General features: G+C 38.0%; 1 protein-coding gene across 2 annotated transcripts; it reads left to right on the forward strand.

Annotated features, from left to right (window-relative positions):
• The first annotated feature begins 36 nt into the window (after nt 1-36).
• Nucleotides 37-27,466, forward strand: FAM221A (family with sequence similarity 221 member A). 2 transcript variants are annotated; one of them, XM_060108442.1, is made up of 7 exons: nt 37-171; nt 3,048-3,221; nt 6,354-6,544; nt 8,593-8,799; nt 13,284-13,391; nt 16,965-17,044; nt 27,296-27,466. In XM_060108442.1, the coding sequence occupies exons 1-7, from the start codon at nt 53-55 to the stop codon at nt 27,362-27,364; spliced, it is 948 nt and encodes a 315-aa protein (XP_059964425.1). In that variant the 5' UTR covers nt 37-52; the 3' UTR covers nt 27,365-27,466. The 2 variants fall into 2 exon arrangements, with proteins under 2 accessions (XP_059964425.1, XP_059964426.1); XM_060108443.1 differs by lacking the exon at nt 13,284-13,391.
• The last annotated feature ends 408 nt before the right edge of the window (nt 27,467-27,874 follow it).

Raw genomic sequence — 27,874 nt, forward strand, 5'->3', positions numbered from 1 at the left:
GGGGCGGCCGGCCGGGGCGAAACCGGTTTTGGCTCCTCAGGGTTCTGCTCACATGCGCAGGGCAGGCTGGGGCCCCAGAGCCGGCGCCTCCCGGTTCCCGCCCGCCATGGAGCGGCTGACGTTGCCCGCTGGCGGCGCGGCGGCCGTGGACATGTACATGGAGTACCGGAGGTGAGGCGGCGGCTCCGCGGGGCCAGGAGACCCCGGGCAGGCCCGGCCCCTCTCGCTGGAGGAGCTCTGGAGGCGCGGGCGGGCCCGGTCCCCCTCGCGGGAGGAGCGCTGGAGGCGCAGGCAGGGGCCCAGCGCTGGCTCGCGGGGGCTCCCGGAATCCCTTCCCGGGCTGGTGGGGGAGGCTTACATTAATTGCAGGTTTTCAATTGCAGGTTTTCTCTTTCTGTAATTAAATATTGTACTGACACGCAGTTCTATTCTAATAAGTTTCTTCCGAGGCAATTTAAAAGGCCTCCCGCTCTGACCTCTTTGAGGAAGGATTATTAACTAGATTTATGCAAAGATCCTTTATTTTCTTCTAAACTGCCAGTGTAGATTACACATTGAGTACTCGGGGCCTGTAAGAGCAGACATCAAGTTTGCATGTTAACTTAGTAATAGGGTAAGTCGTGAACTTCTAAACATGCTCCCACCCCCGAGGGGCTGGTTTTAAGAGAAAGACACTGGTGTGGTGTTGGTGGTTCTGGAGAAACTCTTCTCTGGAAACTGGAAGTGCAGCCGCTCCTAGGGCTTTAGGGAGTGATTCACTCCCTGGGGCCCTGACAAAGACCAATGCACCTGTAGCGATGTGTTTTTTCGGTCTCCCAAGAAAGGTTTTTTTTTTTTAATATCTTTATTGGAGTATAATTGCTTTACAATGGTGTGTTAGTTTGTGCTTAATAACAAAGTGAATCAGTTATACATATACATATATCTCCATATCTCTTCCCTCTTGCGTCTCCCTCCCTCCCACCCTCCCTATCCCACCCCTCTACGTGGTCACAAACCACCGAGCTGACCTCCTTGTGCTATGCGGCTACTTCCCACTAGCTATCTATTTTATGTTTGGTAGTGTATATATGTCCATGCCACTCTCTCACTTTGTCACAGCTTACCCTTCCCCCTCCCCATATCCTCAAGTCCATGCTCTAGTAGGTCTGTGTCTTTATTCCCGTCTTACTCCTAGGTTCTTCATGACCTTTTTTTTTTCTTAGATTCCATATATATGTGTTAGAATACGGTATTTGTTTTTGACAGTTGGGAAACTGGGTGAGTGGGAATTACTGGAGAGGGACAGGCAGGAGGAAGGGGAGTTGAGGCGTGTGTGTGTGTGTGTGTGTGTGTGTGTGTGTGTGTGTGTGTGTGTGTGTGTAAGGGGGAAGTGAGACGAGGATCCTATCCTCACCTGGGAAGTTTGAGTGGCCTGAAACCCAAGCCAGAGGAGTTGCTCTGCTTAAAGGTGGTCGCCCCAAATTACTTGGGCAAATGAGTTCCTATCTGGCTGCACTTCCCTCTGGCTGTCTAGGTGACATACTTTTGGGTAATGCCTAGAAATGTCTTGGTAATTCTGAGCCAGAAAAAGTGAGGGTGAGAAGCTTGATGGGTCAGGCCTCATTCCTGTTTCGGGTAATGCAGGAGACTTGTGCCCAGAACAGCTTCCACCCAGCCCTCACGTAGGGCAGAGCGGGCTCTTTGAGGCTCCAAGTCTTACATTGTCCTGGGAGCAAGTTGCTGGGTCCTGATGTTGACTGATAACTTAGATATTTAGATATTCAGGTATGTGGAATGTGGGCCTTCAGTTGTAGTCTCTTGCCTGGCCCAGAAAATGTTAGGGCCTGGGAGGAAATTATTTTTCAAACATAAACTACCTGGAATAATTCTCTAAAAGTTAAGGGCTTGCTGCTCAAAGTGTAGCAGTCATGGCATCACTAGGGAGCATCACCAGGCCCTCTTCAGGCATTTTAATCTGAATCTGCATTTGAACTAGATTTCTTGGGGATTCTGTAAATAAAGTTTGAGCCTCACTGGTTTAGAACTTAAAATCAAATGATCTCTTTCTTTAAAGATATGCATTGAGCTTAAGGTCTTTTTAGTACCTGTTGGTATACTTCTTGGTAGCTATAATAAAGTGAAGTGGCCCAAAACTTATCTCAGAATAAAATGCCCTTTGTTTTTATTTTTTTTACTATTGTGTATCTAAATTATTTAAGTAAGGAAGAAGCTTGTAATGGTTTCATAGCCTCTGAGTTGGTTTTATTTATCTACCTCAGCTAAAGGCTTGAAAGTATGGAAAAGAGTATGGATTACACCAAAAATTATGTAGCATTCTGCAAACAACACTTTTCATGACTTCTAAAGGGGGTATTTTCAAGGAGATATTTCTTCAATTTTAATTGTGCTTCCTTTTCCTCCAGGGAGTCCAATTCTTAATTTCCTAAGAAATTAAGAAATAGTGTTGGCTTAATTTTTCCCATAAAATTTTGAGGTCGGTCTTCTGGAATTAAACAATACTGCACCTCATTACTCAGTGCATATGTTGGGTTTGAGCTGGTGCAGATCCAAGGGTGTTTGTGGGTCCCATCTTAGTTTAAACTCCTGGCCAGGGTTTGGAGTCAGGTGTGGGCATTAGTCATGTTGTCTTCAGCGTCGATGTTTTTTGTACCATTTGTTTTTTTGGGGGAGACTATTTTTTAAGGAGGAAAATATTAGAATTTTTTAGCAGTTTAGGCTCCGGCTTTTAATGTGAAAAATGAGCATGTTTGCTTCAGAATCAAAGGAGAAACTGAGATGAATATGTGGTAATTCTCTAGTGGTAAACCTGGATCATTGAAATCAGATGTTATGAATTCATTGACTTTCTTATTCATAATTCTCTTTTATATGGGAAGCAAAAGCTTTATTACTATTGTGTGTAATTTTGCTATTAACATGAGCCTAAGTAAAAAAACAAAGCCGAAGCAGCGTTTCCTTTGACTATACAAGTATAGTTTAATTTTAGTATTTTTAACCTGGAAAATAAATGCACAAGGCTTAAGAGAAGTATTTTTTTGTTGTAGAATTGTTGGTGAGGATGATGGAGGGAAACTTTTTACTCCTGAAGAATATGAAGAATACAAAAGAAAAGTCTTCCCTATGCGTTTACAGAACAGATTATTCGTGAGCTGGCGATCACCTACTGGAATGGATTGTAAACTTGTGGGTCCAGAGACACTGTGTTTTTGTACCCATAGGTAAGATATTTTATTGCTAAGGTTTCTGGTGATTAGGAAGTATAAAACTGTAGCAGAGCATATCTTCCTTCTATAAATACCATTACTGGTGATAATTGGGAAACATTTGAAAACAGGCCTTTATATACCAATAATATGCCAGAAATTATTTAAGGTTTTTTGGGGCTATATTTTAAAAATTTCTGTTGTATCCTATTAGAACTCATTATGGAGTCTATCACCTTAAGCATCTTTTCTCTTACCATTGGTTAGAAGGATATTGGTGCCCCTGTGGCTTTGCCAGGGGTCTTTCAGTTAGGCTGGAGAGCAGAGTCTGCCTCTCCCACCACTGGACAAGGTAGTAGAGGATGGGTCATCAGGCTGCAGAACTGATTTTATTTTTATTTTTTTCTCTGCAGAAAGAGTTTATTTTATTTTTTCATTTTCACCTTTCATTCTGAACATTTTCAGACACACTCAGTATTGGAGAGTATGGTGTAATCGACCCCCACATAGCCATTCTTCAGCTTACATAAGTTATGCAGAACTGATTTTAGAGTTGCTTGAGTCAAATCTACTATCTACAAATAGGTTACCAATAGGTTACCAATCTACAAATAGAAGCATTTCTCCTCACATTTACTAATCTCCCTTTACATTTTAAGTGTGTTGTATGAATACCTTTCTCTTTTATTTACACACACACACACACACACACACACACACACACACATATGCCTGTGAAGGATTGGTTCCAGGACCCACTGCTGATACCAAAATCTGGGGAAGCTCGAGTCCCATAGCTGGGCCCTCCTGTCTGCGGATGTGGATTCAGCCACCCTCAGATCATAAACATAGTAGGAACACAATACGTCGTTGGTTTAATGCCCAGATGAGGAAGCCATGGATACTGAGGGCCTACTGCATATTTACTGAAAAAAAAATCTACAGTTTAAACCTGTATTGTTCAGGGGTCAACTCTGTGTGTGTGTGTATGTGTGTGTGTGTGTGTGTACATATATATATATATATATATATATATATATATATATATATATATATATACCTTTCTTTAAACAAAAATACAAGCACACAGCTTTTTATTACAAGTGATTGTCTTCTGAGAAAAGCACATGGAGGAAAGTAAATACATGAGGCTCCAACCATTGATGTGTGTTACCTATACCTGAGGTTTGCATTTTGCTCTGTTTATCCTGTTCTACTTTAAATTTTATGAGTCACAGGTCTTAGTTGTAAAGCTCAAAAGGACAAAGCTGCTTCAAGGAAAAATCACAGAAACTATTACGTGGTTTTAGGTAACGACTTCAATTTTCTGTTCCAAAGGAACCATGGGAGAGCCGCCCTGTTCTGATAGTTTCTGGGGCTCTTTCCTGAGGTACTCTGTGTAGTTGCTGTTTACAGACTTGCAGTTTGCTGGAGGTTATTAGGCAGTTGCTAGGATAAGTAATGTTGTGTATAGATTGACTTGAAATTTGTCTAGCAACCCCAGATAAAAACACTGTGGAGGAATGGAGGATGAGGGTTATGTTGATATCTTTCAGAAATGAAGAGGACTTTGGTAATTTTATGTTAGTTTTATCATTTATCCTTGTAAAAATTTAGTGCCAGTCTCATATCTATGTATAATTGTACAGCATGGAATTAACCTTCAAAAGTGACCCAACCCCACTCGGATGGAAAAGTTCTTTAGTACCAGTCACTCAGTGAGATCTCTGTCTAAATTAATTTTTCCCTATTATGGATGTGAAACATTGGTTATTTAAGGAAAATGAGGAATATATAGAAACGTAGGAAGAAGACTCACCACCTAAAGCCAGCTTTTGTTAATATGTTTTACTATGTTCATGTACTTTTTTCTTTACATAGTTCATTTAGTTGTTAATTATATGTATGTATAAATATTGAACCAGTTTTTCATTACAGAATCACGGAAATGTTTCCACATGGTTCGTAGTAATTGCAAACAAGATTTTTAATACCTGCTTGATATTCCAGCTAGTCCAGTGGTGTTCACTGTGTTTTCCCCAGAGCTATGACGGAGTCTCAGGGGCGTACCAGGTGGAAGGGCAGGTTAGGGGAAGGACAGACTCCAATTATGGCTCTTTGCCTTGCTTTAACCAATTCTGCTTTTATCTATTTTGTATAGTATTATGGTTCTGTGAAAGATTTTATTTGAAGAAAAGTTTTCACTGGTAAAAGAGTTTGAAAACTGTCTTCTAGTAATATACTTATCCATTCCCTTATTATGAGTATGCTTTATATATATTGCTTTTGTAAGTACTGTTGCTAATGCTATCCTTATGCACAAAGCTCTTTATATACATGGAATATATACATGGTATATTCTTCAAAAATGAACCATCTAGGTTAAAGGATGCATCTTTTTATGTTTCTTGAAACCCTATTAAATGGGATTGGTTTTTTTGTAACACTCTTGACAGCATTGTGAAATTTGTACAGTTAAGAAAACTTTGGCTCTCTTTGCTAAGTGAAAAATGCTATCTCATTGTTATTTTAACTTCTATTACCTAGGATAATATTGAGAATAATAAATTTAATATTATTTTACTGAGTATCACTTAATGAGAAGGAAGCCTGAGAAAATTACGTACAGCATTTTAACAAAGAGCTTTGGCTTTGAAAGGCGTTGATAATTTATTTTCAAGTTTAAAGTTAAAAAATAAATTATATTAAAATAAATAGCGTTATTATACATTTATTGAACTTATTTCAATTTTAAGTAGCAAATCTGTGAAAATAAATGTAAATAATGCACTTTGATAAAAAATTTTCATGAAGAAGTTTTTTCATACTCTTGGGTTGTGCTTCTGTATTAAAGAATCTGTAGTGGTATTTTAAGAGAATTATTTGCTATTTCTTTGTATATTGTTGTGAAAATTCTTCTTAAATAATTAAAAATAAAAATCTAGGTGGGTAAAGATTTTATCTGACCAAAGCAACATAGCTGACAAATACTGCATGCAGGGGAGTGTATTTTCAACTTTACTGATAAGAACAATGAAACAAAAATAAAAATGAAAAAGAATCATTTTGCATTTAACAGAACAGCAGTTGTCATTTCTGGCAGTACCTGCATTGTGCTTTTATTTCTTCTCTCTTTTTTTTTTTTAGGTATAAGCAACATAAAACTGACTTTGAAACGATTCCTCAGCAGCGCCCCATCAGTCTGCCTTGTCAAGTGACGGGCTGCCCATGCAGGGCTTACCTCTACGTGCCTCTGAATGGCATGCAGCCCATTCGCTGCAGGTGCAAGCACTTTGCTAATCAGCATAGTGCTGGGCCTGGCTTTATGTGCAATGCCTGTGAGTTACATTATGATAAACACACAGACAGAATACTTTTATCTCCTTATTGAATGTTTAATGTGTCTCTGTGCCAGTTTCATTCAGCTACAGTTACATTAAACAACTAGGATGATGGATAGCTACTCTAAAATTTTATTTTTGTGGAAAATCTCAGTTATTTATATGCTTTGCAGTCATCAACCTTAATCTCTAATCTCAACCTTAATCTCATGTAATTCAAATAAGTTAAGTAATAGTAATAGATTTTAAAGAATCACTAGACGTGATCTGATTCAAATTTTTGAATCATGGACGTTTTACCAACTGAATTCTATTTACAGAATAATAATCCTTAAAAAGGATTTTATAAGTCTAAAAAATTTGTATAATTTGCTGGCAGATTATTATGTTATTGCCTAAGTCATAGGTTGATGGGAAAAACAAAATGTAACATGATGCTTTTAATACTTTGTAGGCAATAGCACCCTTATCTCAATACCTATACCCAAATCCCAGCCACCATCCCATATATACCCTTTCTCTTCATCATCCTTTTAAAAACCCTTTGAAATAGATAGGATATATTTTTTAAATTCTTTTAAAATTTTTATTTTATTTTTACTTATTTATTTTTGGCTGCATTGGGTCTTCATTGCTGCACACTGGCTTTCTCTAGTTTTGGCTAGCTGGGGCTATTCTTTGTTGCGGTGTGCTGGCTTCTCATTGAGGTGGCTTCTCTTGTTGCAGAGCTCGGGCTCTAGGCACGCGGGCTTCAGTAGCTGTGGCACATGGGCTCAGTAGTTGTGGTTCACGGACTCTAGAGTGCAGGCTCAGTAGTTGTGGCACATGGGCTTAGTTGCTCTGCGGCATGTGGGATCTTCCCAGACCAAGTCTTGAACCCGTGTCCCCTGCATTGGCAGGCGGATTCTTAGCCACTGTGCAACCAAAGAAGCCCTAGGTAGGATTTTTTTAAAAATAGGTAAAATATTTTTCTTCAGGAGATAGTTTTTCCAGTTCTTTTTGTAGTATCTTGAATTGAAATCTTATGATGAAATATGTTATAAAACATTTTTAATGACAGTGGCAGAAATAAATATGTTTCATGATAAAGTATGGAAGTATTTGAATAAAACTTATTTATTATGTGCCTTGGTTCCCATACACATTTGTCAGAAGTGTGAGTGTGTAAAGATTTTGTTAATGGTGTATTCTGGACTCCATTTCAATGTGGCTTTTTTTTTTTTTTTTTTAACAAACAGTAATTTTATTGATATAATTCACATACTATATAATTCATCCATTTTGAGGGTACAACCTAATGTTTTTTAATATATTCACAGAGTTGTGCACCCATCACCACAATAAATTTTAGAATATTTTCATCACCCCAAAAAGAAATTCCATATCAATTAGTAGTCATTCCTTATTTCTTCCTCCCCTCAGCTCTAGACGACCAATAATCTACTTTCTGTCTCTGTGGATTTGCCTGTTCTAGACATTTCATATAAGTGGAATCATAGAGTATGTGGTCTTTTCTGATTAGCATCTTTCACTTAGTGTACGTTTTTATGATTCATCCATGCTGTAACATGCATCAGTACTTCTTTCCTTTTTGTTGTTAAACAGTATTCTGTTGCATCTTTCTGTGTCTTTGGGTTGGCCTTCCAATATGGCTTTTATGGGGAATTGACCCACAGAGACATTTCCACATTATTTCTTCACCACTGGGCTGTCCCTCCATACCTGCTTTTAACTCAGTATTTGAGGAGAGGGCCTGTGTTTCCTGGCTCTCCAATGTTCAGCTCAGTTTCCTTTAGTCCTGATTGATTTTTCCAATTTTTTTTTTTTTGCTACGTACTCTCTTACCACTTTAACATCTTTTAAAAGTAAGAGCAGTGGCTGGGAGGGAGTGAATTCAGGGGCTAGGGGTAAGACGTACAGGGGCCAGAGCACAGTGTATGAGGGATCCAGATTCAGGTGATTTTGGCCAAGCTAAGTGGTTTATAGGGCATACAGCTCATTACCTACATTTTAAAACGTTTAACTTGGTTTACATCTTGATTCAGGTTCTAAGTGTTCAGGATTCCATAGTTGCTTCACTTGTGCTTGTGGTCAGCCTGCATATGCCCATGACACAGTAGTGGAAACTAAGCAAGAAAGACTGGCTCAGAGAAAACCGGTGGGACAGGACGTTCCTTATGCAGCAATGGGAGGATTAACTGGCTTTAGCTCGCTGGCAGAAGACTACATGCGATTAGATGACAGTGGAATTGGTAAGTGATGATATATGAACTGTGAGCTTGTCATATTGTGCTAACACAATATGTGTTACGTGTGCTAACAATAGTGAAGCCTTGTATTTGTTTTGCACTTTAAGTTCTTCATGTTATTTTCAAAAAATGGTCTCTCATTTGATTTTTATTTTTTAAAAAAGATTTTATTGTCACTATCCGATGTATGATTATTACAGAAAAATTAGAAAACATAAGAGAAAAAATCACTCCTACCCCAATGCTCGTACCGAAATCCCAACTCACAACCCCATTGTTTGTAATAGCGGAATAATAATTTGTTTTATTTGATATGATACAGTTTACCTGTTATCCTATTGTATGTAATTTTTGCCATTATAACCATCTCATTTTGGAAACATAGGCTTTTGTCCATGTGTGTATGTATATGCATGTGTGTACACATTATCACGTCTGTAGTAATGTATGATCATATGCATGTATGTCTACATGTATTCACACAAATATATCTGCTTGCATATATAAAAACTTAAGTTAATATACAGAGAAGTTTAATTGGATATATCTCAAACTATTGAAGGTAGCTGGATCCTTCTGGGGAAAAGAACTATGGTTCCTATCTACTTTAAATACTTCTATGTGTGTGGATTTTTTTTTCATAAAAAGCATGTATTTTATTTTTTATTACAAAAATTTCAAAAACATAAATGAATATTTTCTTGTTAAAATAGATTCAAACAAGTCTCCCTTGAACACTTTTCTTAACCCCAGATTCTTTCCTAGAGGGTAATTTGCTGTCATCAATTGATTTGTATTTCTCTTTTTAACGTACATTTTTATAGTTTACTTTTTTTAACTTAGAATAATTTTTGAAGGCCTATTATATCAGGACATACAAATCTACTTATTTTTTAACTGCTTCATATTATTCCACACTATAGATAAATACCAGTTTTCTGAACCATTTCCTTGTTCATGGCATTTAGATTGTTTCCATTTTATTTTTTTGCCTTTACAAACATCGTGCCCCCCAAATCCTTGAACTTGCTTCCTTGTGTACTATGTGAATTTGACTCGAAGGCAGATGGAGAGAAGTAGAATTGTTGGGTTGAAGAGTGTGCACATGTGAAATTGTAATATGTTCTGTCGAATTGCCTTCCAAAAATGCTGTACTTGTTTATACTTCCTTTAGTGATGTTTTAGCTTACCTATTTCCAAACATTTATGCTGATCATTGATGTCATTAAACTTAGTTTTTTTGCCAGTCTAATGTGTGAAAATGTTATCATTGTTTCAGTTCAGTTGATTTCCCTCATTATTAGTGAGATGAGAGTATTCTTATATTTAGTGGCCGTTTTACTTTCTGTGAATTGTCTGTCCATATACTTTGCTCATTTTTATGTTTTTATATTTTCTCATTGATTTATAAGAAGTCTTCTTATATATTCTGTATACTAATCCTTTGTATTTATTTTGCAGATATTTTCTTCCAATATGTCATTTGTCTTTTGGGTTTTTTACTTCTTATTGTTGTTGTTTTACAGTTTTTAAATGTAGGAAGCAGGCCTTCCCTACTCTAATTTTATAAATATGTTCTCCTTCATTTAATGCTTAATTTTCATTAAGCATTCTCCTTCATTTAATGCTTAATGCTCATTTAATGCTTAATTTTTTTGCTTTTATGTTTAGCTTTCTTATGTATCTGGAATTTATTTTTTGTGAAAGTGTGAGGTGTGTATAACTTCAGTTTTTGTCTAAATCATTGGCAAGTTAAACAAACACAGTTTTTCCCAAATAATTTGAAACTTTACCTTTACCATATTCTATCATACTTTCTATTTTGTGCCATTGGCCTAATTGCATATTTTGTGCCAATATTTCGTATTTTTAATTATCGTTCTTCATAGTGTGCTTTGATAATTGGTATGGTAAATTCTTCCTGTTTGTGTTCATTTTTCAGAATTGCCTTGATATATTTGTGCATTTTCTCTTCTAGGTTATTTTATAACTAGCTTGTTAAATTCCATAAATAAATCCTTTTTCAATTTTTATGGATACATGATCATATTAGGCTCATGCAACAGTTACAGAAAACCCAGTTATCAGTGGCAAACAAAAAATGATGGTAATGATGTTGTTGATGATAATTACGACTTTGTACTGTGAGGCTTGTTCCAGCCTCTCTATATCTATTACCTCATTTAATCCTCACAACAACTCTGAGTTAGGTGCTATTATTAATCCTTTTTGCAGACGAGGAAATTCAGCACAGAGTAGTAAAACATCTTGTTCTGTGTTATTCAGCTAGTAAGTGGTAGGACTGGGTTCACCCCCAAAATTGTTCTGGGCTTATTAGTCAGCCTCATTATTGTCTATTTCTGTGTGACTACCATATTGTTTTCATTACTACAGCTTTATAATAAATTAATATGTATGACTTCATTTTTTTACTTTAGAATTTTCCTGACCTATTCTTCCCTTTTAATTCTTTCAGAACTTTGGCAATGTTTTTTAAAAACATTCTATTATTACAAAACATTCTATTATTTTAGTTGAATATGTAGATTAATATAGGAAGATTTGCTGTTTTAAAATATTGAGTCTCTTCATTTCTTTGTCTTCTTCTGTGTAGCTTAGTGGAATTCTGAAGTTAACTTCATGGAAGTCCTGCACAATTCTTAATTTTATTTCTAGATATTTCATCGTTTTTATAGCTATCATATATGGATTTTTCCCTTCCATATTTCTAGCTGATTATTGTTTGCTTATGAAAAGGGAAATGCTGTATGCTGCTTTTGTTACCAGTCATTATTACTTAATCTTAAGATTTTAAATGTATATCTTTAGTTGATTTTGCATATACAGTTGACCCTTGAGCAACAGGGCTTTGAACTGCAAGGGTCCATTTATACATGGATTTTTTTTCAGTAGCAAACACTATGATACTATACAATCTGTAGTTGGTTGAATCTGCAGATGTGGAACCATGGATACAGAAGGCTGACTGTAAAGTTATATGTGGATTTTGACTGCGTGAAGGGTTGGCACCCTTAACCCCTGCACAGTTCAAAGGTCAACTGTAATGATAGTTTTGCTTCTTCCTTTCCAATATTTGTGACTCTTCTTACTCTTTGACTAATCAGAATGACTGGTACTTTTAGAACAATGCTAAGTAATAGTGGTAGTAGCTGGCATCTTTGCCTTTTTGTGACTTCTGGTATTTTATCACTTAAGTATCTTTATAATATAAAGACAAAAAACCTTTTCCTTCTGGCCTCTTCTGGAAGGTGGGGTGAAGAAAGATGAGAATGAGGAGAGGAAACATAAGATGTTTTTGTCTTGATTTTAGATGTAGGGGAGCCCGGAGCAGAGGGACGTCTGCTCCATTAGCCATGTAGAGTCCTGGACAGAGATGATCTTTTGCTGGAATTTGTTCCTTTGTGATACTGAAGGAGCCCATAGTAATTCCCAGCTCCTGTGGGGTGCTTGGAAGGCAGGGGAGCAGTGAGGCAGTGGGCCTGCCGTAGCATCTATCATAGCAAGGGGCAAAGGTGACTGCAGAGCAGAGCTAGATGTGGTTCCCCTGAGCTCTGGGGGATTCGGTAGAAAAAGTGGCAGGCAGCTGAGAGGTCTGTACTTCTAGTGAGAGCGTTTGAGGCTACCAGGCCCTACCAAGCTGAGAGACTAAATTGCAACTTTTGCCAGCCTTTAGCGTTTGAGATCAGTAGCGCATACGGCCACCAGAGAATACACAAGGACCTGGCTGGACCTGAGCCCCCTTCTCTGATCTTCCCACAGGTCACAAGAGGGAGGAGCTGGGGAAGGTGGGGTGCAGGAATCTGAAAGGCTGAGCAATTGTCCCACACTATTCACTTTATAGGAAAGGACTAAGAGTTTATTTCCTTCTCTCTACCTGTGGATGGGGATAGGCATGTGGGGGAGGGGTGGTTTGTGAAGTAGTAGAGGACTTATTAATTTTTTCTGCAGCTTCCTTCCTTTCGGTCCAAAAGTGAATGTAGCAGTTGGTCTTTGTAGTTTGTGGTTTAGGATTGTGATTGTTTCCTCATTTCATTGAAGAAGTTTTCTTTATTTTTTCATATTTTGTTTTTAGATGGTTTCCCAGTAAGGAATAGAGGAAAAATACACTTATTCTATCCTCTTGAACTAGAGGTTTTTTAATTCTGAATGTCTTGCTTTTGATAATGTTTTGTGATTATGTTAAGGTCTTATACTTCTTTGCTGACATACAATTACATTCGTGCATATTTTTTTTCTGTGAGAAAGGTCTCTGAGAAATGCAGAAGTACTTTTATCCATTTGCCTTTACTTTATATGGCAAAAATTTATATAAACAAAAATTTATATAAACAAAAATTTTCATTGTATAGAAAGGATTTTTCTAATGATTCTGCTTGGGGTTCTAATTTATTTCACATCTGAAATAACTTCTTTGTATCCTAACAAATAAAGATTTAATTTTCATTCCTCACATATTTTGTTCTCAGGTGCACCTTCAGGTGAATTTTTAGACTCTCCAGTTACAGCCATGGACCACCCATTTCTAAAAGCATTTCAAGCATCATCTAGCTCTTCTCCAGAAACACTAACAGATGGTAATGAAATTAAATTGAGAAATATTTTTGGATGTAGTAAAGAATATAGATTGATACATTTTCCAGATTACTCTTTTTTTCCAGTATTATCACAATTTGATTGTCATTTCACTTTTATATTGGCCAGGCACTGAGAAAAAGCAAGAATCTTCATTTTAATTGGGAAAAATTGTTAAATCTTGGAATTATGAGGATTCTGATAATACAAAACTTTGGAGTTTTAAAACCTTATTCTGGTACATGTTATTGCTTTGATCTGAATAAGAGAGCCCTCTAGTGGACTAATTGCCTTGATCCTTTAGGCTCTCGCAAACAAGGTGTAATCCCTTGATAATTATAGATTAGCAAGGTTTTACCATTTATAAATTGCACATAAAAATGAATAAAGTTCATTTTTATACATTCTTAAGTATTCTATTTCCTTTATTGAAAACAATAATAAAAACGAAGAAGGAATTTGTTTGATTTATGAGGTATTTAATATTTTAAAATATTCTGAAATGAGAATTTTCTTTGATCTATTTGTGTTTTCATACAACCTTTTCATGTACACTGACTTTTTGAGCAAGGGACTTGCACAATGAAGTTATTATAAAATGTAGGTAGAAGTAAGAAATCAAAACAAAAGAAAAGGACACAATTGTGTCACTTTTTTTTAGTGAGGTATAGTTGATTTACAGTATTATATTCCTTTCAGGTATACAACATAGTGATTCAGAATTTGTATAGAATATACTCTATTTAAAGTTATTATAAAATATTGGCTATATTTCCTATGCTGTACGATGTATCCTTGTAGCTTATTTATATGTAGTAGTTTCTATCTCTTAATCCCCTTCCCCTATCTTGCCCCTCCCCAACTTCCCTCTTCCCACTGCTGACCACTAGTTCATTCTCTATATCTGTGAGTTCTGTCAACTTTCAAAGTTGATGTAACTATTACATTAAGCTGCAGGGGTTTTTTTTGTTTTTTTTTTTTTTGTTTTTTTGTCGTATGCGGGCCTCTCACTGCTGTGGCCTCTCCCATTGTGGAGCACAGGCTCCGGACGCACGGGCCCAGCGGCCATGGCTCACGGGCCTAGCTGCTCCACGGCATGTGGAATATTCCCAGACCGGGGCACAAACCTGTGTCCCCCGCATCGGCAGGCAGGCCCTCAACCACTGCGCCACCAGGGAAGCCCTAAGCTGCAGTTTTGACTGAGTGGTAGTGGTAGCCAAGGTACAAAAAGGAAGGTGAGATCAGTTAAATACTTTTCCTTATTAGAAAGGAGGAGCCATGAATTCCTCGGTGCACATGAAAGTTGTACCAGTGCTGGATTATTTTTTTTTATAAATTTATTTATTTATTTGTTTTTATTTTTGGCTGCGTTGGGTCTTTGTTACTGCGCACGGGCTTTCTCTACTTGTGGAGAGCGGGGGCTACTCTTTGTTGCGGTGTGGGGGCTTCTCATTGCAGTGGCTTCTCTTTGTTAGGAGCATGGGCTCTAGGCACGTGGGCTTCAGTGGCTGTGCTACACAGGCTCTAGAGTGCAGGCTCAGTAGTTGTGGCACACGGGCTTTGTCGCTCCGCGGCATGTGGGATTTTCTGGGGCCAGGGATCGAACCCGTGTCCCCTACGTTGGCAGGTGGATTCTTAACCACTGCGCTACCAGGGAAGCCCCCCAATGCTGGATTTTAAAGAAATTTATGTAGTGACCCTCAATGATGCAGTAGCCCAAGTTTCTTAAAAACTTTTTTTCAGCAAATGCAGCCTCTGGTTGGTTAATTCTGATACTTACCTTTGATAAAAGTGGTAATATCCCATTTTACCAGATAAATGGTAACATACCATTTATTAAAATGTAACTCAGGGGCTTCCCTGGTGGCGCAGTGGTTGAGAGTCCGCCTGGTGATGCAGGGGACACGGGTTTGTGCCCCGGTCCGGGAAGATCCCACATGCCGCGGAGTGGCTGGGCCCGTGAGCCATGGCGGCTGAGCCTGCGTGTCTGGAGCCTGTGCTCCACCGTGGGAGAGGCCACAACAGTGAGAGGCCCGCGTACCGCAAAAAAAAAAAAAAAAAAATGTAACTCAGTGAAGGTGATTCTGCAAGAAGCTTAGCTCAGATGGTCCAGCGTGATCCAGGGAAAGACCCAGGGTTTACAGACGAATGGATAGAGAGCATATATTCTAAGCAATTTTTCTTGTTTTTCTCAACAAGATTTGTATTAGGTAGTTGTTGGCAGTGTGGTTATACTCTGTGGTGATCATCTGGAGTCATGATTTTTGTGTTGCTGGTTGAGGGTGAAATCATATGCTTTAAAAACAAGAACAGGTGTTCAGGTTGATATTCTATTTTGGATGTGAAGGGACCCAACCAAGACATTCACCTGAAATGAAGGTGAACTCTTCCATGGAATTAGGTGCTTGGCTTACCTACAAGGAAAACCAGATTTTCCTTCCTGAAGCAATTTTAAATTCCTTTCAGCACATAAACTAGTTCTTGACAAGTTTTAAAAAAGTAAATACCAAGGAAATGGTTAAAATTATTTTAGTTTTGAAAAATTTCAAAGCAGGAAGTAGCATCACTTTTGGTTGCGTACACAAACTCTCTTAGTCCGTTCAGGTGGCTGTAACAAAATACCATAGACTGGGTTGCTTATCAACAGCAAAAACTTATTTCTCACAGTTCTGGAGGTGGGGAAGTCCCAGATAAAGGTGCCAGCATGGTTGCGTTCTGGTGACAGCACTCTTCCTGATTCACAGCCAGTGCCGTCTCCTTGTGTCCTCACATGGTAGAAGGGTTGAGGACTCTCTATGGGGTCTCTTTTATAAGAACACTAATCCCATTCATGAATGCTCCACCCTCATGATCTAAGTACTTCCCAAAGGCCCCACCTCCTAGGACCATCACATTGGGCATTAGGATTTCAACATATGAATTTTGGGTGGTGGGGGGAGGGGGCAGGAACACAAACATTCAGACCTTAGTGCAAACCTTCAATAGTTACTTCTGCACATTATCTGTTACAGTGTTACATGAATTTCTAGCTATAAAATTTAAAAAGTAGTTGAACAAAGCTAAATGAGCTCTGATGTGAAATAGCTATATGGTGTTATTTAATATGAACCACTTGAATATTTGGAGAATGTTTACCAATGAACATTACTTTTGTCTTATGATGCCCTGCTTTCTGAAAAAGAGGGAGTAGGATCAATGATTCATTTAGATCATTTCTGGTTTGAAAAACACAAAATAATCACTCAGTAGGAGGAAAGTTTTTTTTTCTGTTTTTTATTTCAGAAGAATTTATAATTATATGAATACAGTTGACTCTTGAACAACACAGCTGGGTTAGGGACCCCCACCCCTGTGCAGTTGAAAAATCCTCGTATAAGTTTACAGCTGGGCCTCTGTATCCACAGTTCCTCTGTATCCACGGTTGTTCACATCTGCAGATTCAGCCAACCCAGGAGCATGCAGTAGTGTAGTAGGTATTTATTGAAAAAAATCTGAGTATAAGTGGATACACAGTGCAAACCCATGTTGTTCAAGGGTCAACTGTACTTAGATTTTTTTTTTTTCCTTACTAATAGGTACAAGCAGTCAAGTTTCTTCCTTAAGGAAACCTGAAGAGGACGATATGGCTTTCTTTGAAAGGCGATACCAGGAAAGGGTAAGTCTGTAGGAAAACCTGCTTACATTAAGCATTTACTTGTAACAGAGGCACTGTAGAACAACTATATATTGATTGTGGATCATCATTAAAAATAATTTATAACGTCTACTAATAGCTAGTGTTAGGCCTTGAGGCTTATTTAGAACAATTCAGAGAGAAACAGGACTAATGAATATGATAATTTATGGAGGTCATAAAGATTGACTAAATATACACATAAAATTGTCAATAATAAAGATCAACCTGAGCAGATTTGTAAATTATATATATATTGAATTCTTTTTTTTTTTTTTTTCTTTTTGCGGTATGCGGGCCTCTCACTGTTGTGGCCTCTCCCGTTGCGGAGCACAGGCTCCGGATGCGCAGGCCCAGCGGCCATGGCTCACGGGCCCAGCCACTCCGCGGCATATGGGATCCTCCCAGACCGGGGCACGAACCCGTATCCCCTGCATCGGCAGGCGGACTCTTAACCACTGCGCCACCAGGGAGGCCCTGAATTCTTTTTTTTAAATTAAGTAATTTATTTATTTTTGGCTGCGTTGAGTCTTCATCGCTGTGTGTGGGCTTTCTCTGGTTGCAGTGAGTAGGGCCTACTCTTTGTTGCGGTGTGCGAGCTTCTCATTGCGGTGGCTTCTCTTGTTGCAGAACACGGGCTCTAGGCATGCGGGCTTCAGTATTTGTGGCATGTGGGCTTATTAGTTGTGGATTGTGGGCTCTAGAGCGCAGGCTCAGTAGTTGTGGTGCACAGGCTTAGTTGTTCCGTGACATGTGGGCTCTTCCTGGACCAGGGATCGAACCCATTTCCCCTGCATTGGCAGGCAGATTCTTAACCACTGGGCCACCAGGGAAGTCCCTGTATATTGAATTCTTACTGTATAGTATTTCTTCTCCTTAGTGGCTTCTAGGTATAGGCAGACTCAAGTTAGAATTACCCAATAGCCTTTAAGAAGCAGAACACTAAACATAAACATATTTTAACAATTTTCAGGGCTCAACAACTACAGTGTTGATGTGTTCCCTGCTTTCAGTAATGATAATTTTCATCAGTTCACCACCACACCATAAACTGCTTGGGGATAAGTATAGTATTTTTTATTATCTGTATTTTCCCCAGAACTAAGTACAGTGCCTTGTACATAACGTCTTCAATAAATATTTATGGAAAATTGAAAAGATAAATACAGGTATAATTGATATTTGCTTTCACACATCATCTACTTACACATGTGATGTGTTTCATGTCAGTGTTCATATTTGAAAGTTTTGTTTTGTTCTTGTTTATTGCCAGGTGAGGGGATGCTGGCTTGATGAGGCATGGGGGATTGCATCCAGCCATATGGTACATTCCCCAAAGTGCTTTCCTTAGGATTATTTCATAGTTGCTTTGTGGGCATTCATTGCCTCTCTGACTAGGTAGTAAGTGCCATGAAAGTAAAGACACTCATCACTTTTTGTTGTATTCTCTACAACTCTTAAACAAGAGCTTGTTGAGTAACTAAAGGTGTGGAAAAAGGAGACCATTAAATAAATTCACCATCCAAGAGCAGAGGAAGTGAGTAGGGGACAGAGAGATTAGCATGTCTTTCCTAATGAAGAATTTTAAAGTAAAGGGGGACAGTCCTTGGTATGACTTAAGGCAGTGATAAATATTGTCTGTGCTATAGCCATTCATCATATGTGGCTATATATGTCTACATTTAAATAAATTAAAAATTATTTCCTCAGTCACACTAGCCACGTTTCAGGGTCTCAGTAGCCACATGTGGCTAGTGGCTACCTTGTTGGGCAGTGCAGAAAGTTCTTTTGGAAAGCTCTGATCTAAGAGAAAGAGGTGGTGGTAGAATTTCAGGGGAGAGGATGAAATAGAGTGAGGAAACAAGAGGCTATGTTTGCAGCATCATCAAGGATAGACTTTTAATCAAATCAATCTGTGTTCTTAGAACACACACATTCACAGATGAACTTTTTTTCCTCATAGGCTTATGAGGGACAGTGTTCTAGAACTCCTTCCTTCCCTCCTCCAGGAGCTTGGGTAGTGTTGACTGCCTTGAAAAACATGCTGATGGTATTTGCTTGTGGCAAGGTAAAGGGGATAGTTCTTATCTGTGAATGTTTTAGGGGATATACCTGGCCCATACAGTCTGCTTATTATAAATAGACCTAGAGTTTATGGATTTATAGGATGTGGTTTATAACTCTTCAGACTGTGTAATTTATGGATTTATGAGATACAGTTTATAACCTCTCCAGCCTGTGTGATGAATGGAGTATAAAACCTAAGAAACTCAAACCTAAACAACTTCCTCTGAGCTGACATGTATCATACACGTTGTTAGTACTCATCTTTTACTCCAAAAAACTATGACAAGCACCATTGAGGGAAAAAGGATGATTAGGAAACTAAATCTGATGGGTTCAGGGCCCCTTTAGAAAGCAGTGCTACATCTGAATCTGGTTTTGCTTGTATCCTTTGCTACTCATTGGTATCATTGGGTGTGGGGAAGAATCTATGATTAGTGTCAATTGGTTTTGATAATTGAAGCCTTTGTGGTAACATAGTTCGCTACCTACTTTTACATATTGTTAAAGAGTTGCTTTTTAGCTTCTGTAATATATCAGGTCAAATTATTTTCTTCAATTGTGGATGGCCTTTGGTCTCTTTTCCTCAATAAAGGAGAATTTTATTAAGGAAACAATTATTAAAGGTCAGCTAGGTGCAAGACACTGAGTTAATGCCAGGAAATTAAAAAAAAATTAAGGAGAGGGCAAACAGCAGAAGCAAGAAGAGCTACAATCCTGCAGCTTGTGGAACAAAAACCACATTCACAGAAAGACAGACAAGATGAAAAGGCAGAGGGCTATGTACCAGATGAAGGAACAAGATAAAACCGCAGAAAATCAACTAAATGAAGCAGACATAGGCAACCTTCCAGAAAAAGAATTCAGAATAATGATAATGAAGATGATCCAGGACCTCAGAAAAAGAATGGAGGCAAAGATCGAGAAGATGCAAGAGATGTTTAACAAAGACTTAGAAGAATTAAAGAACAAACAAACAGAGATGAACAATACAATAACTGAAATGAAATCTACACGAGAAGGAATCAATAGCAGAATAACTGAGGCAGAAGAATGGATAAATGACCTGGAAGACAGAATGGTGGAACTCGCTGCTGTGGAATGGAATAAAGAAAAAAGAATGAAAAGGAATGAAGACAGCCTAAGAGACCTCTGGGACAACATTAAATGCAACAACATTTGCATTATAGGAGTCCCAGAAGAAGAGAGAGAGAAAGGACCAGAGAAAATATTTGAAGAGATTATAGTTGAAAACTTCCCTAACATGCAAAGGGAAATAGCCACCCAAGTCCAGGAAGTGCAGAGAGTCCCATACAGGATAAGCCCAAGGAGAAACACGCCGAGACACATAGTAATCAAATTGGCAAAAATTAAAGACAAAGAAAAATTATTGAAAGCAGCAAGGGAAAAACGACAAATAGGATACAAGGGAATTCCCATAAGGTTAACAGCTGATTTCTCAGCAGAAACTCTACAAGCCAAAAGGGAGTGGCATGATATACTGAAAGTGATGAAAGGGAAGAACCTACAACCAAGATTACTGTACCCGGCAAGGATCTCATTCACATTCGATGGAGAAATCAAAAGCTTTACAGACAAGCAAAAGCTAAGAGGATTCAGCACCACCAAAGCAGCTCTACAACAAATGCTAAAGGAACTTCTGTAAATGGGAAACACAAGAGAAGAAAAGGACCTACAAAAACAAACCCAAAACAATTGAGAAAATGGTCATAGGAACATACATATCGATAATTACCTTAAACGTGAATGGATTAAATGCTCCAACCAAAAGACACAGGCTTGCTGAATGGATACAAAAACAAGACCCATATATATGCTGTCTACAAGAGACCCACTTCAGACCTAGGGAGACATACAGACTGAAAGTGAGGGGATGGAAAAAGATATTCCATGCAAATGGAAATCAGAAGAAAGCTGGAGTAGCAATATTCATATCAGATAAAATCGACTTTAAAATAAAGAATGTTACCAGAGACAAGGAAGGACACTACATAATGATCTAGGGGTCAATCCAAGAAGAAGATATAACAATTATAAATATATATGCACCCAACATAGGAGCACCTCAATACGTAAGGCACGTGCTAACAGCTATAAAAGAGGAAATCGACAGTAACACAATAATAGTGGGGGACTTTTAACACCTCACTTACACCAATGGACAGATCATCCAAAATGAAAATAAATAAGGAAACAGAAGCTTTAAATGACACAATAGACCAGATAGATTTAATTGATATTTATAGGACATTCCATCCCAAAATTGCAGATTACACTTTCTTCCCAAGTGCCCATGGAACATTCTCCAGGATAGATCACATCTTGGGTCACACATCAAGCCTCAGTAAATTTAAGAAAATTGAAATCATATCAAGCATCTTTTCTGACCACAATGCTATGATATTAGAAATGAATTACAGGGAAAAAACGTGAAAAACACAAACACATGGAGGCTAAACAATATGTTACTAAATAGCGAAGAGATCACTGAAGAAATCAAAGAGGAACTCAAAAAATACCTAGAGACAAATGACAATGAAAACATGATGATCCAAAACCTATGGGATGCAGCAAAAGCAGTTCTAAGAGGGAAGTTTATAGCTATACAAGCCTACCTCAAGAAACAAGAAGCATCTCAAACAATCTAACTTTACACCTAAAGGAACTAGAGAAAGAAGAATAAACAAAACCCAAAGTTAGCAGAAGGAAAGAAATCATAAAGATCAGAGCAGAAATAAATGAAATAGAAACAAAGAAAACAGTAGCAAAGTTCAACAAAACTAAAAGCTGGTTCTTTGAGAAGATAAACAAAATTGATAAACCATTAGCCAGACTCATCAAGAAAAAGAGGGAGAGGACTCAAATCAATAAAATTAGAAATGAAAAAGGAGAAGTTACAACAGACACTGCAGAAGTACAAAGCATCCTAAGGGACTACTACAAGCAACTCTATGCCAATAAAATGGACAACCTGGAAGAAATGGACAAATTCTTAGAAAGGTATAACCTTCCAAGACTGAACCAGGAAGAAATAGAAAATATGAACAGACCAATCACAAGTAATGAAATTGAAACTATGATTAAATATCTTCCAACAAACAAAAGTCCAGGACCAGATGGCTTCACAGATGAATTCTATCAAACATTTAGAGAAGAGCTAACACCCATCCTTCTCAAACTCTTCTAAAAAATTGCAGAGGAAGGAACACTCCAAAACTCATTCTATGAGGCCACCATCACCCTAATACCAAAACCAGACAAAGATACTACAAAAAAAGAAAATTATAGACCAATATCACTGATGAATATAGATGCAAAAATCCTCAACAAAATAGTAGCAAACAGAATCCAGCAACACATTAAAGGATCATACACCATAATCAAGTGGGTTTTATCCCAGGGATGCAAGAATTCTTCAATATATGCAAATCAATCAATGTGATACACCCTACTAACAAATTGAAGAACAAAAACTATATGATCATCTCCATAGATGCAGAAAAAGCTTTTGACAAAATTCAACACCCATTTATGATAAAAACTCTCCAGAAAGTGGGCATGGAGGGAACCTACCTCAACATAATAAAGGCCATATATGACAAACCCATCAGGAACAAGACAAGGATGTCCACTCTCACCACTATTATTCAACATAGTTTTGGAAGTACTAGCCATGAATCAGAGAAGAAAAATAAATAAAAGGAATACAAATTGGAAAAGAAGAAGTAAAACTGTCACTGTTTGCAGATTACGTGATACTATACATAGAGAATCCTGAAGATGCCACCAGAAAACTACTAGAGCTAATCAATGAATTTGGTAAAGTTGCAGGATACAAAATTAATGCACAGAAATCTCTTGCCTTCCAATACACTAATGATGAAAAATCTGAAAGAGAAATTAAGGAAACACTCTCATTTACCATTGCAACAAAAAGAATAAAATACCTAGGAATAAACCTACCTAAGGAGACAAAAGACCTGTATACAGAAAGCTATAAGATGGGCCTCCCTGGTGGCGCAAGTGGTTGAGAGTCCGCCTGCCGATGCAGGGGATACGGGTTCGTGCCCCGGTCTGGGAGGATCCCATATGCCGCGGAGCGGCTGGGCCCGTGAGCCATGGCCGCTGAGCCTGCGCGTCCGGAGCCTGCGCGTCCGGAGCCTGTGCTCCGCAACGGGGGAGGCCACAACAGTGAGAGGCCCGCATACCAAAAAAAAAAAAAAAAAAAAAAAAAAAAAAAAAAAAAAAGAAAGCTATAAGAGACTGATGAAAGGAATTAAAGATGATACCAACAGATGGAGAGATATACCATGTTCTTGGATTGGAAGAATCAATATTGTGAAAATGACTATACTACCCAAAGCAATCTACAGATTCAATGCAATCCCTGTCAAATTACCCATGGTATTTTTTATGGAAGTAGAACAAGAAATCTTAAAATTTGTATGGAGACACAAAAGACCTCGAATAGCCAAAGCAGTCTTGAGGGAAATAAATGGAGCTGGAGGAATCAGACTCCCTGACTTCAGACTGTACTATAAAGCTACAGTAATCAAGACAATATGGTACTGGCACAAAAACATAAACATAGATCAATGGAACAAGATAGAAAGCCCAGAGATAAACCCACACACCTATGGTCAACTAATGTATGACAAAGGAGGCAAGGATATACAATGGAGAAAAGACAGTCTCTTCAGTAAGTGGTGCTGGGAAAACTGGAAAGCTACATGTAAAAGAATGAAATTAGAACACTCCCTAACACCATACACAAAAATAAACTTAAAATGGATCACAGACCTAAATGTAAGACCGGACACTATAAAACTCTTAGAGGAAAACATAGGAAGAACACTCTTTGACATAAATCACAGCAAGATCTATTTTGATCCACCTCCTAGAGTAATGGAAATAAAAACAAAAATCAACAAATGGGACCTAATGAAACTTAAAAGCTTTTGCACAGCAAATGAAACCATAAATAAGATGAAAAGACAACCCTCAGAATGGGAGAAAATATTTGCAAATGAATCAATGGACAAAGGATTAATCTCCAAAATATATAAACAGCTCATGCAGCTCAATATTAAAAAAACAAACAACCCAATCCAAAACTGGGCAGAAGACCTAAATAGACATTTCTCCAGAGAAGACATACAGATGGCCAAGAGGCACATGAAAAGCTGCTCAACATCACTAATTATTAGAGAAATGCAAATCAAAACTGCAATGAGGTATCACCTCACACCAGTTAGAATGGGCATCATCAGAAAATCTACAAACAACAAATGCTGGAGAGGGTGTGGGGAAAAGGGAACTGTCTTGCACTGTTGGTGGGGATGTAAATTTATACAGCCACTATGGAGAACAGTATGGGGGTTCCTTAAAAAAATAAATATAAAATTATCATATGATCCAGCAATCCCACTACTGGGCATATACCCAGAGAAAACCATAATTCAAAAAGACAAATGCACCCCAATGTTCATTGCAGCAGTATTTACAGTAGCCAGGTCATGGAAGCAACCTAAATGCCAATCGACAGACGAATGGATAAAGAACATGTGGTACATATATACAATGGAATATTACTCAGCCATAAAAAGGAACGAAATTGGGTCATTTGTTGAGAGATGGATGGATGTAGAGACTGTCATACACAGTGAAGTAAGTCAGAAAAAGAAAAACAAATATCGTATATTAACTCATATATGTGGAACCTAGAAAAATGGTACAGATGAACCAGTTTGCAGGGCAGAAATTGAGACACAGATGTAGAGAACAAATGTATGGCCACCAAACGGGGAAAGCTGCAGGGGTGTCGGGGTGGTGGTGTGATGAATTGGGCAATTGGGATTGACATGTATACACTGATGTGTATAAAATTGATGACTAATAAGGACCTGCTGTATAAAAGAATTTTAAAAAATTAGGGAGGAGAAAGAGGAGGTGTTTTTGCTCTTTGGATAATGTATTAGGTGGATGTATTTGCTAAGTACTATTTGAAATGAGTAAACGCTGCTTTGGCTTTTTAAATTTGTTTAGCATATTTGATCTTTTTTGATGTTACTGCAAATGTAACACTTCGCCCTAAATGAGAGGGGTAAGGGGATTAGCATTTGAGTGCTTATTAAGTACCTAGATTTTTATATATATATATATATGAATATATAAAATTTTATTTAAACCTTTAGAACAACCCTATTACATAGTGCCTCTTACTATGACCTTTTTTACAAAGGCAAAACTGTTGGTTAGTAGTTTGCCTCAGATGGTTAATCAACAGTAGAGGTAGGATTCAGGTATTCTTCTGACTCTGAGGCCCATAATCTTTGCCTCAGAACAGAGTGTTCTTTGGGGGTCCTTCAGATGGCCTGTTGACCTTTACAGTGTACAAGAGTGATATGAGTGTACGATTTTTATTTATTTATTTTTTTGGCCGTGCCGCGCAGCATGCAGTATCTTAGTTCCCTGACCAGGGATCGAACTCGTGCACCCTGCAGATAAGTGTGGAATCTTAACCACTGGACCGCAAGTGAAGTCCCGAGTGTATGATTTTTGAATGAGGTTCCCAGCCAACTCAAAGAGGAGAGAGAGAGGGAGAAAATGGGGAAGAGACAGAGGTGAGGTTCATTCACTTTTATTTTTAGGAGGTTACTTGCAGTTTGGTGAGATTGGGTAGACTGGTTTTGCCAGGCCTCTTCTGGTTTCTTTGTATTATTCCCGTCATATTAGGAGGTAAGAGGCCTTGCTGCCACCCACCATGCCCCATCTTTTCTCTCCCCTTCTTTTGCAGGGGTAAGGCAGTGGTGCTGCCTTGGAATTGGTGTGTGTGAGTGTGAGTGGCAGTAAAAGGAAGGTGGGTTTTGTGTTCTATGGAGTCTTTTTTTTTTTTTCCCCAAGGAAAGGGTTTATATGTTTCTAAAAGATCAGAAGGCTGCTGCTTAGGGTATGCAAGCTTCTTCTTTGTTTCAGTTACAGTGGAGAAGGACAACCTTCAGGAAGGTAACTGTTGAAATGTAGAAATCAGAATTATAGGTAACTGTCCTTTAAGCAGTATGTGTTCCAGAGATAATCCAACTGGATTAGGTGTATCCTGTAACGCTGTAGGGAATGTGCATAGGCTGGATGTAAGGTTAGGCATTTAAGCTTTTCTTTTTTTTAACTTTAGTGGCAATTAAAATTAATTTAATCCTTTCTCCAAAGCAATATTCATTATATGTTATTTTTGTTAAAATGCTTTTGTAAAGTTGAAATCAAACAGTACTTGATGACTTTAAAATTATTTATTTATTTATTATTTTTGGCTGTGTTGGGTCTTTGTTGCTGTGTGCAGGCTTTCTCTAGTTGTGGCGGCTTCTGTTGTGGAGCACGGGCTCTAGGCACGCGGGCTTCAGTAATTGCAGTATGCGGGCTTAGTAGTTGTGGCTCGCAGGCTCTAGAGTGCAGGCTCAGTAGTTGTGGCACACAGGCTTAGTTGTTTCACAGCATGTGGGATCTTCCCGGACCAGGGCTTGAACCCGTGTCCCTGCATTGGCAGGTGGATTCTTAACCACTTCGCCACCAGGGTAGTCCCTGATTACGTTTTTAATTAAAAAATTTTGTCGTTCTTTGTGTTTGAGATACAGACACACACACACACGCAAACACACACACTCACACACTGAGATAGAGACAGAGCCCTTGACAGGACCTCTCTCTGCAGGGTTCTTGCTTTTGTGCTCATTCTCTGAGTCCTCTGTTCAGTCAGCACTCCTCAAATCTCTCCCGTGTGCTGGGCTGTGTGTGTGAAGGGGTGTGTGTGTGGAAGTGAGACTGTCTGCCTCTTCCCCCTCCCTCTGACCCATTCTCTGTCTCTAAGGTGTTACTGAAGTCTGCCCTGTCTCTGAGAGAGAAGAAGAGAGGAAACACAGGAGGGAGAGGAGTTGGGAGCTTGCATACCCCAACAAACCATATTTTAAAAATGCAGTTAGGTCCCTTCAACAATCAGATTGTGGCTTTAGTATTTAGCAGCTTAATAACCACTAAGTAACTGTGTAAAATGGCTGTGATAAATAAGACATGAACCCAAATGAGGTATGTGCAACCTTTTTTTTTCTTTAGGATGTTTTACAAATTATTATATCAACAAATATTTTAAATTTTCAGATAAAAATGGGAAAGGCTGCTAAGCAGAAGGGAAAAGCACCATTGCCATCAACTACAAAACCTTCATGAAGACTACTGGGGAAATTAAAACCAGCATCCAAATATGTCTTTTGTGTGTTAATTATTTAAGTATAATAATACAATTTATTTTTCCTTAAATAATTTACTTCTTTTTCTGTGTAAAAATATCTTTTTGAATGTTTCCTTAATTTAAGTGAAAATACCTTATACTACTTTTGTCAAAATTCATGGTTTATTACTTTATATAAACTTTTTATCTCTCCTAACAAATAAGGTTATTTTCGTATTAGCCAAAAGCTTAACATACAGTAAATATTTTTAGTTTATAATAGTTTAACTTTTTCAGGCTATTTTAAAAATTAAAGATGTTATTGAGGGTTTTGAACAAATGTATTTCATTCAAAATAGTTACATGAAAATCCTTAATTTTTATTTTTCAAACTTTGTAATGTTGATTTGTTTTAAAATAAAAAAGTGTATTTTAAAAATACATAATTATTTTCTAGTGGTATCTAATGATTTTTAAGTTGTTCTGTTAACTATGCATTGTTTATAACT

This window comes from Mesoplodon densirostris, chromosome 9, assembly GCF_025265405.1.
Source record: "Mesoplodon densirostris isolate mMesDen1 chromosome 9, mMesDen1 primary haplotype, whole genome shotgun sequence".
NCBI classification, from domain to species: Eukaryota; Metazoa; Chordata; class Mammalia; order Artiodactyla; family Ziphiidae; genus Mesoplodon; species Mesoplodon densirostris.